A 13,284-nucleotide genomic window follows, 5' to 3' on the forward strand; every position below is an offset into this window, starting at 1 on the left:
TGGGTGCCACAAGGCTGTACTTGCCCAAGACACACGACGGAAAATGGTGACCCCACGGCCATAGGAGTTAAGGGATCCAACCAACCAACCAACCAATTACACAATATTCCTACTTCATTTTATAATTACATTGCACTCACATTAGAAAAAATAAATTATAATTTTACACCATTGTCAAAAAATATTCCTTATTTTAGTTTTTTAAATTTCTAATTTCATCATGTTTTTACTTAACTTTATAATTATTATATACACTTTGCAGTGCATCAACTATTTTTCAGTGCACGGTAGCATATATACACTGAACATTTTTTAAACATGCCAAATAAATAATATATTTTATTGGTCTAGCTCATGTGTAATATTTGTCCGTTAGATGGCGCTGTGCTGTGTACTGCTACCGATAATGAGTGCTAAAAAGTAGAAGGCAAAATACAAAATATGGAAACTCAATTTGACAAGAACACACAATTCTATTTCTATTTATTTTACCGAGGCGTTTTTGGGGTACACGTAAAAACAAGATGATGGGCAATTATGTCTCTAGGTGAAGCCCATGTTATGTCAAATCAACACACATTTCTCGACCGACGAGTAATTAAAAAGAGCAGGTCTTTCTGATTGTTAATGTAATTTTTCTCATCGTTCAAATCAATATTCATTTATTTATTTCAATGAATTAAGTTTTTGACCTCTAGGAGGGGGCGGGGGTTAAGGGTTATTGTTCTGTCTTCTTTATTCATTATCCATTATCCGTTATCGGTCAGTTCATAATATGCTGCAAAGCCTAGGAGCCGGGACTCTTACTCTCAGCCAAAAGGCCAAGCTAAGGTCCTAGCCTTAAAGCCTTGCTGCTCAAAAAACGGTACCTTTGTCTATTGTGGAGCTTCATCGCTGTTCCAAAGCAACTCGGCTCTATTAATGTTCTCCTTTTCCAAGCTAAATGACGGTTTCAGGCACCCCCGACCGCTTCCCTTTCTTTGCTTTTGCTCCCATTACGTGGCCACACGCCTCCCTCGATGCTTTCGCGTCGTGCCTTGTAATTACGGACGCTTGGGCATGCGCTCGTCCTCACCACCCGCCAAACACCAAACGGATGCTCGAATGCGCAAAGGAGAAAAAATAAAAAGGAACAAACATAAACAGCAATGAGTGCGGCAAGTGAGTGAAATTTTATATTTGGCCCCTAAAGCAAAGGTCGGATCAAACCCGGAATTGAATCCAGCCCGTGAAACAACGCTGAGAGAAGTGCTAGAGAAAAACAAGCTGCACTTTTAATTATGTCAACCTGATGTCGCCAAAGTCAGGTTTGACCTGCAAAGGAACTGGAGCTGTATTTATATCTCTATCTCTTCTTAATTCTGTCTCTCTCGTTCTGTCTCTCTCTTTTGTCCTCTCTCTCTCTCTCTCTCCTTTTGCTTGCTTCCTTTCTATCTTTCTTTCTCTCTCTTACTTTCTCATTCTCTGTTGCGCTCCATTTCCTCCTATTTTTCCCTATTTCTCTCTCTCTGTCATTCTTTCTCTCTCATTTTCCTCTCTTTTTTTCTTGCTCTCTCTATCTCTCTCCCTCTCTCTATCCCACGTGCCATCTGTTTCACGTTCTCTCACTCTTTTTGTACCGCTCTCCCTCTCTTTCTAAGTCTCTTTCGATCTCTCTATAATTCTCTCTCGAATTCTTTCTCTTTCTCAATGTATCCGTTCTTTCTTTCTTATATAATTTCTAGATCTCACTTTGTCTCTCTCTCTCTCTCTCTCACACACTCTTTATCTCTGTCTTTTGATTATTCCCTTTTTTAAACGTACTCTGCATGAATCTACCACTTGATGGAAGAGTGGCAAAAAGAAAGAATACAATGAAAAAAAAAACGTTTGGTGGCCAAAATTAAACTTTTTGAGCTGCATGCAAAGCGCTACATTTGGCATTAAAGTAACTCTGTATATTATCCTGAAAATACCATTCCCACTGTCAGGCATGGTGGTGGCAGCCTCATACTCTGGGGTTGCTTTCCTTTAGTAGGGACTGGTAAGATTGCTAGAGTTGATGGGAAGCTGGGTGGAGTTAAAAACATCTTTTATTTGTTAGCACACTATAGAATATTAAATACGTTCCATTTATTTCATAATTGTGGCACTGCAACAGAAACAGGGGTAAGTAATGGGATCCAGTGAAATAGAGCTTTGCCGTTGCTTACGTAGGAATGAAAAGCGACGTTGCATGCAAACCAATTTTGTGTTTGTCAGTTTTGCAATGTTTGGAGTCGGCCTTACGCCGGCGATGGTGCATGAGTGCGCCATCTGTCCAAGGCCGTAAGTGTAACATGTGCCATCGGGAAGGACACAGGCAAATACAACCAGTCAGCATTTGGTGGATGAGCGATTGGGGAGAAAGAGCTTGAAGAACTGACCTGGGATATGGTATCGGCTCCCTATAACTTTTGACGTATTGCCATATGTTAGGTTTTAAACTTATGGATTAAAAAAAATCAAAATATTTTCCAAGAATCAACAACATGTAAGAGAGTATTACCAAAAGAAACCAAATCTATTCAAAATGTTGTACTGTGTTAATAAATAGAAATTAAAATCTAGGTGTTACTAAAATGTTTGCCCCCTTTGAGTTAATACTTTGTACAACCTCATTTGCGGCGATCATAGACAAAAGCCTTTTTGGGTATGTCTCTAAAAGTTTTGCACATCTTGAAGCTGAAATATTTGCCCATGTTTTCTTTAAAAAAAGGCTCAAGTTCTTAAAGGTTTGATGGTCCACCTAATTTTCAGATATTCACAAAAAGCTGTATAGCAGGGCTCTCCAGCATTTTTTAAGCTGAGAGCTACTTTGTGTTATTAATGTGCACAAAGGGAACAAAGTTTTGGATGCATTTCTAAAATAACAACTTAAAATGTTAATATTCGTTAATACAAGGTGAATTATTGGAAGTAGGGTTAAATAGACTCACTCAACCACAAACAAAAAACATTTTACTAGAAAATCACAATGACCCAGCACTGGTGAGTTCTTTTCAGAGTAGGTCAGCGGGCACCTCAGCTGTCTTTAGGGGGTACCCTGTTGCCTGTGGGCACCACTTTGGAGACCCCTGTTCTATAGGATTGAGGTCTGGACTTTGGCTTGGCCATTTTAACACTTTTAGTTAGTATTAAACCATTCCATTGCAGATTTTGCTTTATGTTTAGGGTTGTTTTCCTGATGGAAGGTGAACCTGCGCCCTGTTTTTAGGACTCCTGCAGTTTCCAAAAGGTATTCTGACAGCATCGCCCTACATTTGGCTCCATTCATGTTCCCATCAACTCAAAATAACTTCCACCCCGACCATGATGCTTTCTCCACCATGTTTGACAGTGGGAATGGTGTTTTCAGGGTGATGTGCAGCATAACTCTTAAGCCGAACATAACACTTTGAATGCAGCCAAAAAAGTTCAGTTTTGGTCTCATCTGACCAGAGTACCTCATGTAGGTTTCAGATCAGGGGATGATGTAATTGTGGCATGTGCAGTCATTTGAGGTATTTTGTGGTCAAGGGCTATTCAAGTCAAGTCATGTTTATTTGTGACGCCCTTAATCACAAAGAGTCTCAAAGGGCTGCACAGACTACAGATTATTGTGAACCACAGACTATTATTACACCATCACCTGATCTAAAACCTACATGAGGGCAAATAATACACAGATACACAGATATTGTCAACATAAAATATAGGTTATTCATATGCTATAGAATAGAAGTGTGTTTTAAGCTTAAATTTAAACATTTCCACTGGGGTTGCAGATTGAATCTCAGGGGGAAAAGCATTCCACAGCACCGGGTCCCAAACGGAGAACGCTCTCAAACCTGCGGATATCTTCTTGGGATCACTAGTAGACCAGCATTTTCAGAGCGAAGGCTCCGGACCCGAACATAGGGGGGGATTAAATCTGAAAGATATGAGGGAGCAAGTCCATGCATGATTTTGAATAATACCAACAGAACCTTAAAATCACATCTTAAGCTAACAGGGAGCCAATGCGGGTTAGCTAAAACCGGGATCATGTGATCAAACTTTCTTGTCTTAGTTAAAAGCCTCGCTGCAGCATTTTGTACCAGCTGAAGGCTCTTGATTTTGGACTTTGGGAGATCGGAGCGTAGTGCATTGAAGTAATCAAGACGGAAGGTAACAGACGCATGAATTATAATCTCTACATCCGACTGAGACAGCATAGGGTGAATTTTAGCAATGTTGTGAAAATGGAAAAAAGCTGTTCTACTAATATTCTTGACGTGTGTTTGAAAGGACAGATTTAGGTCAAATATGACACCTGCATTTTTGACTGAGTCACTCTGGGTGATATTACATTTGTCAATGTTTTTCAGAATAAGTCACGGCATTTAGATGGACCAATAACTAGCATTTCGGTCTTTTCAGAGTTAAGGTGCAAGAAGTTGAGTGACATCCATTCTTTTATCTCAGTGAGGCAGGCCTCCAAATTTGCACAGTTTAGTGTGGCAGATTCCTCCATCGGAAGATATAGTTGGGTGTCATCTGCGTAGCAATGAAAACTGATATTATACTTGCGAATAATATCACCTAATGGAAGCATGTAAATGCTGAAAAGAAGAGGGCCAAGTACTGAACCCGGCGGAACACCACAGGTACACCATAAGAGGACATTCCTGAGACACCAATCCATTTTTCCAACCGTTTTAGTAAGAAAGTATGGTCCACAGTGTCAAAGGCAGCACTAAGGTCCAGCAGATAAATGTGACTTGACTTGACTTGAAACTCTAAATGCGCTACACCGGGGTGCTTAGTACGTAGATCACAATTTACCCATGGATCACAGAGGTAGTACTGGTAGATCGTAGGAAACTATTGAGTGCAATGTATTTGTTGGGACACGCTGCAATCTAACAGGCAAATGCAGCATTTCAGCATCAAGTTGGTTAGTAGCAGTAAGAAATTGGAGAACTCCAAATTTAGTCGAAGTGAGGTGTAATTGATTCAATTTTTTGTTTTTAATTGTTTAGTAATAATGTAATACATATTTAATGATTAAAACTGCAAATGAAATGTAATGTTTGATTTTACATTGATAAATTGTAAAATGTATGATGTTGGGGTTAATCAACAAGCCTTACAAATGAATAAAGAAAACTGCTGTTAATTAAAATACTCTTAAGGTATTTGTTGAAATTTTTGATTATCAACCACAAATGTAAGTATTTGCCTTGTTTGAGCACAGGGTATTCAACTTTTTCTGATGAATCGAACTGCACTAGAGCAGTACAGTGATACTTGTGTCTTACAAGAGCATCAAGGACAAAAACATTGTCAATAAAAAAAAGACTAACTTGAATTGAGTCAGGGTGTTTACTATTGTATGACACATTTTCTTATTTTGATTAAATGTATTTAATTTATGAAAGCGTACGTCGATAAATATTGTGACCAATTTCACTAATTAGGATGCTTTTTCGGAATGCTAAACTGTTCTTGAATCTCCATTTATTGCGATGGGTATAGAATTTTGAGTTGGTACCTCGCAGGCTGAAAAAGTGTGCCCAACCCTGCCATTATTCCCCCAAAATTGAAATGTGTAAATATTTCCACATGAAAGCATTGTTAAGCAATTTAGAAAACAATTACTCTTTAAAAAGCTCTTTAAGAAACCATTGAGGGAAGATCTCAATCATGAACAAACAAATTAGAACGTCAGTGACAAGAACAGTATGTTATATGCGAATGAGTAAAAAATACATGTCCCTCTTTTACAGTGTATTTATTTCAAAGCTTGATACAAACATATAAGCCAGTCATGTTCCCATAACGAAACAATGTTTATCTCACACACCAACAAACCCTGTCCTTACCCAATCAAGATTTGATCCAAAGTAGAATGGTGGTGGTGCTCTTCTCCCATTACAGGAGACAAGACAATGAACAAACAGTTGAAACAATAAATATGAGATTGAAATCGATATAAGGAACTGGGAGAAGAGTCGTACGAAAAGCTGGAATTCTGATACAAACAATATACTGTACATTTGAAATGCTTTTACTGTGCATTCACGGTGTGAGAGAGAGAAAAGGCAGATTGGGCTTTAAACAGCCTGGTGAGATGATGCACCTCATTTTTCCTTCTTGGAAAACCTCCTCTAAATATTTTAACAACAACGCCGGTTTGTACAAGTATGTGCTGGTTAAGGAGCATAGCAAAACAAATAAAGCAAACTAGGCGATTGGTCCAAACCTGAGAGCAAATATTATTGATGAGTTTGACCAAGTGGAACACGAGTAGGGTGTTTTTTCAACTGGCGGGTCGGGACCCAAAATTGGGTCGATTGTTACTGGCTGGAAGAAAAAGTGTTTTTTCTTCTTCCTAATTTTAGGGTTCCGGGTTGTCCATATATTTGTTTGTTGGGCCTTGAAATCAAGCCGGTCGAGAAAAACTGCTCTAGAAGAATGCGTTGTCGTTGAGAAGATCCTTTTAAAACACAAAACATGGAAAGAAAATATATTCACCCTTATTCATCTGTTCGTACTGCAACTTCTTATGACAAAAGCCAAAGGATCAAGCTTTGGTGTAACATACATATGTATGAGCTGTATTCGAAAAAAAAAAAAAAATGAAATATATATATATATATATATATATATATATATATATATATATATATATATATATATATATATATATATATATATATGGTCATATCCCTCAAGAGGGGTGACAGACAGCAAGACACACACATACAAAAACAAAGAAAATAAAAGGGAAATAAATAACCAAAAAAAAAAACACACAAAATCTTTTGGACCATGGCCAACCCAATTGCCTAAACACCCAAACAAGTTAGGCACCTCCTCACCCAAGTTGGTCATGCTTTTATATATATATATAAAATTGAAACCTCATTTAAGCCTCAAGCTCTTGAGGGTTTTTGATATGTATTCAATGCCTATTTTCAAGCTTCAAATGGACAATATTTGACCCCTGGTTGTTGCTTTATTGTGTTACACACATAGGTCAAAGTCAAGACCCCTGAGATGATTTTAAGTCATTATCAGAATCGGGCCACAGACCTCATCAAGCCCGCATTTCTTCACGCGCACAAATACTCCATTCCCCACAATGGAACATTGATGCAAGAGAGATAGATTTGCGGAAATAACATGAGTTGGATGTCCATCTGCTCTTAAATATGATTAGGTAGCTACTTCCCGCAATGTGTACATTTAACAGATTTATCTTGGATTTTAGTTAGCAATGAAGATTGTTGTTAATGGAATTTCCAAATATATGTGAAGTAAAATCCAAATTAGGATTGCTTGAAGTAACTCCTTTAAAAGGAAGCATCTAAAAAAGGTTTCAGTGCTCCATAGAATATATTGTTAGGAAGTTTCATAAGTTTGCGCATCTTGAAACTGAAATATTTGCCCATTCTTCCTTACTAAACAGATCAAGTTCATTAAGGTTTCAGGGTAATTGTTTGTGCAAGCATTTTTCAGATCCAGAAATGCTCCAAAGGATTGAGGTCTGGACTTTGGCTTGGCCATTCGAACATTCTAATTTGGTTGGTTTCAAACCATTACATTGTAGATTTTGCTTTATTTTTAGGTCATTGTCTGGCTGAAAGGTGAAGTTGTGCTCCATTCTCAGGTGTCTTGCAGACTCCAACAGATTTTCTGCAAGAATCGCCCTGTATTTGGCCATATTCCTTTTCCAATCAACTTCAATGATCTTACAAGTTCCTGCAGAAGAAAAGCAACCACAGAGCAAGATTCTGCCTCCACCAGGTTTGACAGTGGGGATGGTGTATTCATGGTATTGTGCAGTGTTAATCGTACGCTAAACGTTTTGCTTTGCATTCGACCTAAAAAGTTCGTTTTAGGTATCACTCTACCAGATCATCTTGTTCCACATGATCTGTGTCTCCCATGTGGCTTCTTGCACAGTGTTTCTGGAAATTTGTAAATGTTGCAAAATCTTCTTGTGTCCCATTCCTGCTACGAACTTTTCCACAACATTATCCCAGGGTCTTATCATGTTGCCTGTTTCGGTGCATTTGAACTAAGACTCAATGACACACAGGTGCACTCTGTTTGTTATTGTTAGTCATTTAGGTCGACATTGGATTGAGCTGAGAGAACAGGTGGCCGATATTTTTGTAACACCTACTTTTCAGGTTTTGTTTTAGTGGAAATAATTTGGTTCCACTTCACAATTGTGTCGCACATGTTGTTGATTCTTAGTTTGGAGCCTTATATGAGTCAATATGAAAAAAGGTTCTTGGCAGCCATCACTTTTGCTGGTCATCTGCCACTTGACCTGTGTCACTTTATAAAACTGATTTTAAGTAAATCTCTAGATGCTTTTTTTTTCACCTGCCTGCAATCACAAAAGTATGGCAGTCACATGATCACTTCATATTGATACATTTGCTTTTGTTTTGGGAACAAAAAGAAACAAAGATACATGTTTCCAAATATTGTTCTTGAATTAAGGGCTATATAACACTTGTTTACAGTATCACACCACAATACGTCTACATCCAGTGGGCAAATCTTACACAGTGTCCGTTTAAAACTTCCACAAAAGGAAAAATAAAACATTTATGATATTGGAAACAGAAGCTTGATCCTTTGGATTGGAAAGCTGGTTGACATGACAAAAAATACACGGCACTGATGATTAAATGCACATGCTAATAGTAGCGACGATGTTTGTGTATAATGGCTTGTAGAAAAAGCTTAGTCTAATGGATTCTTCAATTTCAACTGAAACGAGCGTTCTCCCCTATTAAAAATACAATTTTCCCAACCGTGTATCGTTTGGTAGGAACGTTTTAGAACAGGAAGTTAACCCAAAAATATTTTTGACGATGTTTTATGCAGCACTCTACTTGTCTTAACAGAGTATTCTGATTAGAGGTAAGATCAGAGGTAAGATCTTAGGCCTGAGTCGGCCCAGGCCTGACCCGAAAACGCTCCTCCGAGTCCTCCTGAGTCCTCCCAAATAATATATTAAAATTCAGGTTTGCTTTGGGCTTTGTCCCTCAACTCAAGCTAAGTGGTGGGGCTCGGGTTGGTTCAGGCTTTAATACCCGCAAACCTGGGTCAGTCTGGAATATTTTAGGCCCGATCTTAATTCTAATTCTCATTTCCGACTTTCCCACTTGCTGTTGACTGATAATGACATCAGAGTTTTGAACTGAGGTAATGAGAAATTAAGCCCAGCTTGCAAACATACTGCAGTGTTCTCGTTTGCCTGCGTCCCTGCGTCCTAGACGCATCATTTTTGCTGGGGACGCATAGTCTCAAATCGACGTGCGTCTCCGGGACGCAACCTTTTTGCTACAGAATTGTCATTATTACCCGATTACTTTTTTTAACAAAGATTTACTGCATTCCAAACTTTTTGTCAGGCAGATACGCCATTGTTATTTTGGTCTCGTGGTTCGAGTTTTCGTCTGCACGCCGATCTCGGCCAAGGAGATCTCGTTGTGTAGTGAAAGGAAGTCCGTCTTTTTTTAGAGAACTGTTTTTTTTGGCTCAACTGATTAAAAAGAGCCGGCTCTCAAACGGCTCACTTGATTTGATGATTGATATTACGAATTATGTTGTATAAAGAAGTTAAGAAAAAAAGGAAGTATAAAATGAGAAAATAAAAAAAGACAGGTTTGTGGTCATCCCTTTAATCGGTATATTACCAACAATAATTTGATGCAGAAAATGAATTAAATATGTGATGATTAAAACTGAATGAATATATATATTTATATTAAATATGTGTCGCCAATTTACGATTTCAACCTCGATAACACTAAATTTTGGGGACCCATAGATCTCTGTTGGGACCCATAGATTTTTGAGCATGCGAGTCCCCGGGACCCATAACTTTTCAGAGGTAAAATGAACACTGATACTGATATGTTTATTCTCCTTTTCTTTTGTTTTTAATATTGTCCCTCGGTCCCTTAAATTAAGTTACTAGTTGGTGTTCGGGCTTAGTCGGGCTTTAATACTTGTGGGCCAGGGTCAGGTCGGGCTGGATTTTTTCTAGGCCTGATCTTATCTCTTGTTAGAATTCAATGTTTGGAACAGTGAGGAAGTATAGAACATAGTATGATTTATTTATTTTTTGCATTTACTTCCACTTTTAAATGTTTTTAAAGTCCAGGTCCATTCGGTGTTTATGTGTAATAATCCCTTTGAAAAAATAGACATCCATGCTTCATGCTTTGCATCCCAGAGTTTTGTCTATCAGGAGCAAAATAAGGAGAGTGCCTGCAATGAGGTTTAAATAGATTTCCTCCTCCTCATGAGATGGAGCTTCTCAGTGAAGCTGTGAAGACCCGGCGACACCGAGCTGATGGGCGACGGATAGAAACTGTTTTTTAGCGTGCTGGGCGAGATCTCCTCTATCTTGTAAGAGAGCGAGTGATAATAGTGTCCCGGGTTCAGTGAGTTTTGGTGGGAGAAGGCACATCCCATAAGCCCTCCGGGGGGTAAGTCGTGTGAGTGGTAGTGCATGCAAGAGCACACAGAATGCAAGTCGCTTATCTCATCGCGATGGCCCTCGCGTCCTTCCTGCCGCCTTCCTCTCTGCAGAGTTTCGTCCTGAATGTGGATAATCATGCTGCTGCGGTTCCCCGCGAGCGACGCCCTTTCTTCTGCGTCACGTCGTTCGTCCTCGCTGTTCATCGTGAGGAATCGCAGGACCACCAAGTTGAGGAAGGCCCCGATGACTGTGAGTCCTACAAGAATGTACATGAAGCTGAAGGCCACGTAGAGGGGCTTCTTCTGAAGCGCCCTGTTTTTCTGCAGGGCTACAAAGTCCCCAAAGCCGATGGTGGTCAACGTGATGAAGCAGTAGTAGTAAGACTGGAAAAAGCTCCAGTCCTCATAGTGCGAGAAGGCTGCGGCGCCGATGCATAGCGTACCAATGCAGGAGAAGAAGCCTACCGTCACCATGTTCTCCATGGAGACGTCTGTGATGCTCATTCCACAGCACTTTTTGATGCGCTTCAGCAGGTACTTGACAAAGGTGTTCATTCTCTCGCCGAGACTCTGGAACATTACCAGTGTCAAGGGAATGCCCAGGACGGCATAGAACATACAAAAGGCCTTCCCTGCGTCCGTCCCCGGCGCTGCGTGCCCGTACCCTGCAAGTAGAAAAAAAGTGCATCAGTTTCAAATTTCAAATGCATTTGTACTTTTCAGGCAATAAAGGTGCTGTATAGAACATTAGCGTACAAGAAAAATAATTTTAAAAAACCCCCATGTATCCCTGCCCAACAACCTTAAACACCTAATAAAAACAAAATTAATAGTAATGGAAATAAATATGATTATGGCAGGGCAAAGACTAACCATGTGAGGAAAGGGACATAAGAAGGATTATTCACACTAATAGGATTGTCAGCCATTGAACCTTATCTCACCAGTCACAACCCCCCACATTAAGAAACCCAGAAATAATAAAACTAGAAAAACAACTGCTGAACCAAAAAATAAAATGTACATGGTTAGACCTGCAGCATGGCAGCGCAGTGAATAGCACGTGTTTGGCACATTTTTGAGGTCAAGAGATCGAACCTTCCTGTGTAGTTTGCATGTTCTCCCCATGCTTGCGTGGGTTTCCTCCTGGCACTCCGGTTTCCTCCCACGTCCCAAAAAAATATGCATAAGCGGTGCAGATAATGGATGGATGGAAGGTAAGAGCCTTCTCTTAAAAATAGCAAGTGTCCCCGCAGACCTGATCCGGGGGACCGTTCCATAGGTAAGGACCAATGTGGCTAAATGCTGCTTACCCTTGGAACAGTTAACAAACTGCTGCCTGAGGATGCCAGTGACTACAATGGCTAATATGATAAAAGCAATGAAACAGATAGGATGGCCCAAGACTGTTAAGACATTTGAAAACTAGTAAAAGCACTTTAAAATATATCCTGAAACGCGCAAGGACCCAATGCAATGATTTTATAACTGGAGTAACTTAATCCTTACCCCCAGAATCATAAGCGCACGTGCTGCTGAATTTTGTAGTGGCTACAGCATGGCAATATTTACTTTTGGGAAGACCAGAGAGCAGAGCTTTACAATAATCTGAACGAGAGGATATAAGAGCATGCATCAGTACCTCCGCGTTTGCATAAGAGAAAAATGGGCAGATTCTGACTATGTTGTTGAGATTGTAAAACCCAATTTTAATTATTTTTTTTGTTAGGTCGAATATAAATCAGTCAAAAATAACGGACTTTAACACAATCCACAGGTCCAAAATCATGTCATTTTGGTAAAAGTTTCTGTCTCTGACTATCAGGAAAGATGACTAAGACCTCTGTTTTGTCCTGGTTGAGCCGTAGGAAGTTCACTGCCATGCATGACTCAATATATAAATTGAATTTTAAAAGGGTATCTAAAGGATTTGTGTCATCACGGGACATGACAATGTACAGTTGCAAGTTTTTGTTCACTGCCAACCAAGGTTGCCAGGAAAAATATACATAGATGTAGAACTGGCACATCCATTTGGCAGGCCATGTTCCTATTAGTTTGCGGAGAGGTACATAAGATTTGGAAGAGGCAAGACTAGTACAGAGCCAGTAACACGTTTATCTAATGAAACTTAAGCTGGTGACTCACAAACATTATTGATTGTGCAAAGTTTCACTTTTAAAACCCGGAATATGAAGAATACCCAGAAAGCAGTTATTTCCTAATTGAAATTGCGGCCAAGAGTTGGTAACTGCGATCCAGAAAATGACATCATCCAACCAAACTTCACAGTCACTTAATGTAGCTCTTGCTTCCTATGCAATTGACTCTATATGCTCATTATGATTACATACGTATTTCTGCTAAAATTCTGGTATGCATGTGAACTCCCATGTTACAGGATTCCTGCTTGTAGAGCCAATCTAAAAGGGACCTGATGTATAGGGATGGTGCTCCGTTTTCATGGCCATATTCAAGCACATTTTAAGAACTTTCGAACCCAATTTTCTAATTCTTCTCCAGTACCATTAAACGGAGATATCCGGTGTGTATCATGTATTTTGCAGAGACCCTAATATATCTGAGGTTTATATATGCGATTTTTAATGTTGCGTGCACATTTAACAAGATACAACTTTTAAATCTTGAGTAAATTGCGACTACATTTGTGAATTTGAACAATACGTGTATAAATGTTCTCGAGAGAAATCTCTCCCCATATAGGTGTTGGGTAAAAAGGACAGTAACTCGTAGCTTATGTTTGTAGTTGCAGGAACTCTTTCCCATTAT

The 13,284-nt window shown here is 39.3% G+C and overlaps 1 protein-coding gene across 1 annotated transcript in view; it reads right to left on the reverse strand.

The window, feature by feature from the left end:
* Positions 1–5,822: 5,822 nt before the first annotated feature.
* The window catches only part of kcnk9 (potassium channel, subfamily K, member 9), a 49,742-nt gene continuing 42,280 nt past the window's right edge, over positions 5,823–13,284 (reverse strand). The window contains exon 2 of the mRNA XM_088329008.1: positions 5,823–11,159. Coding sequence (XP_088185134.1) covers positions 10,294–11,159 — 866 coding nt within the window. The 3' untranslated portion in view covers positions 5,823–10,293. The remainder of the gene's footprint in view (positions 11,160–13,284) is intronic.

The sequence above is a fragment of the Urocampus carinirostris genome, chromosome 2 (genome assembly GCF_059441175.1).
Source record: "Urocampus carinirostris isolate Australia breed hairy pipefish chromosome 2, RoL_Ucar_1.0, whole genome shotgun sequence".
NCBI lineage: Eukaryota > Metazoa > Chordata > Actinopteri > Syngnathiformes > Syngnathidae > Urocampus > Urocampus carinirostris.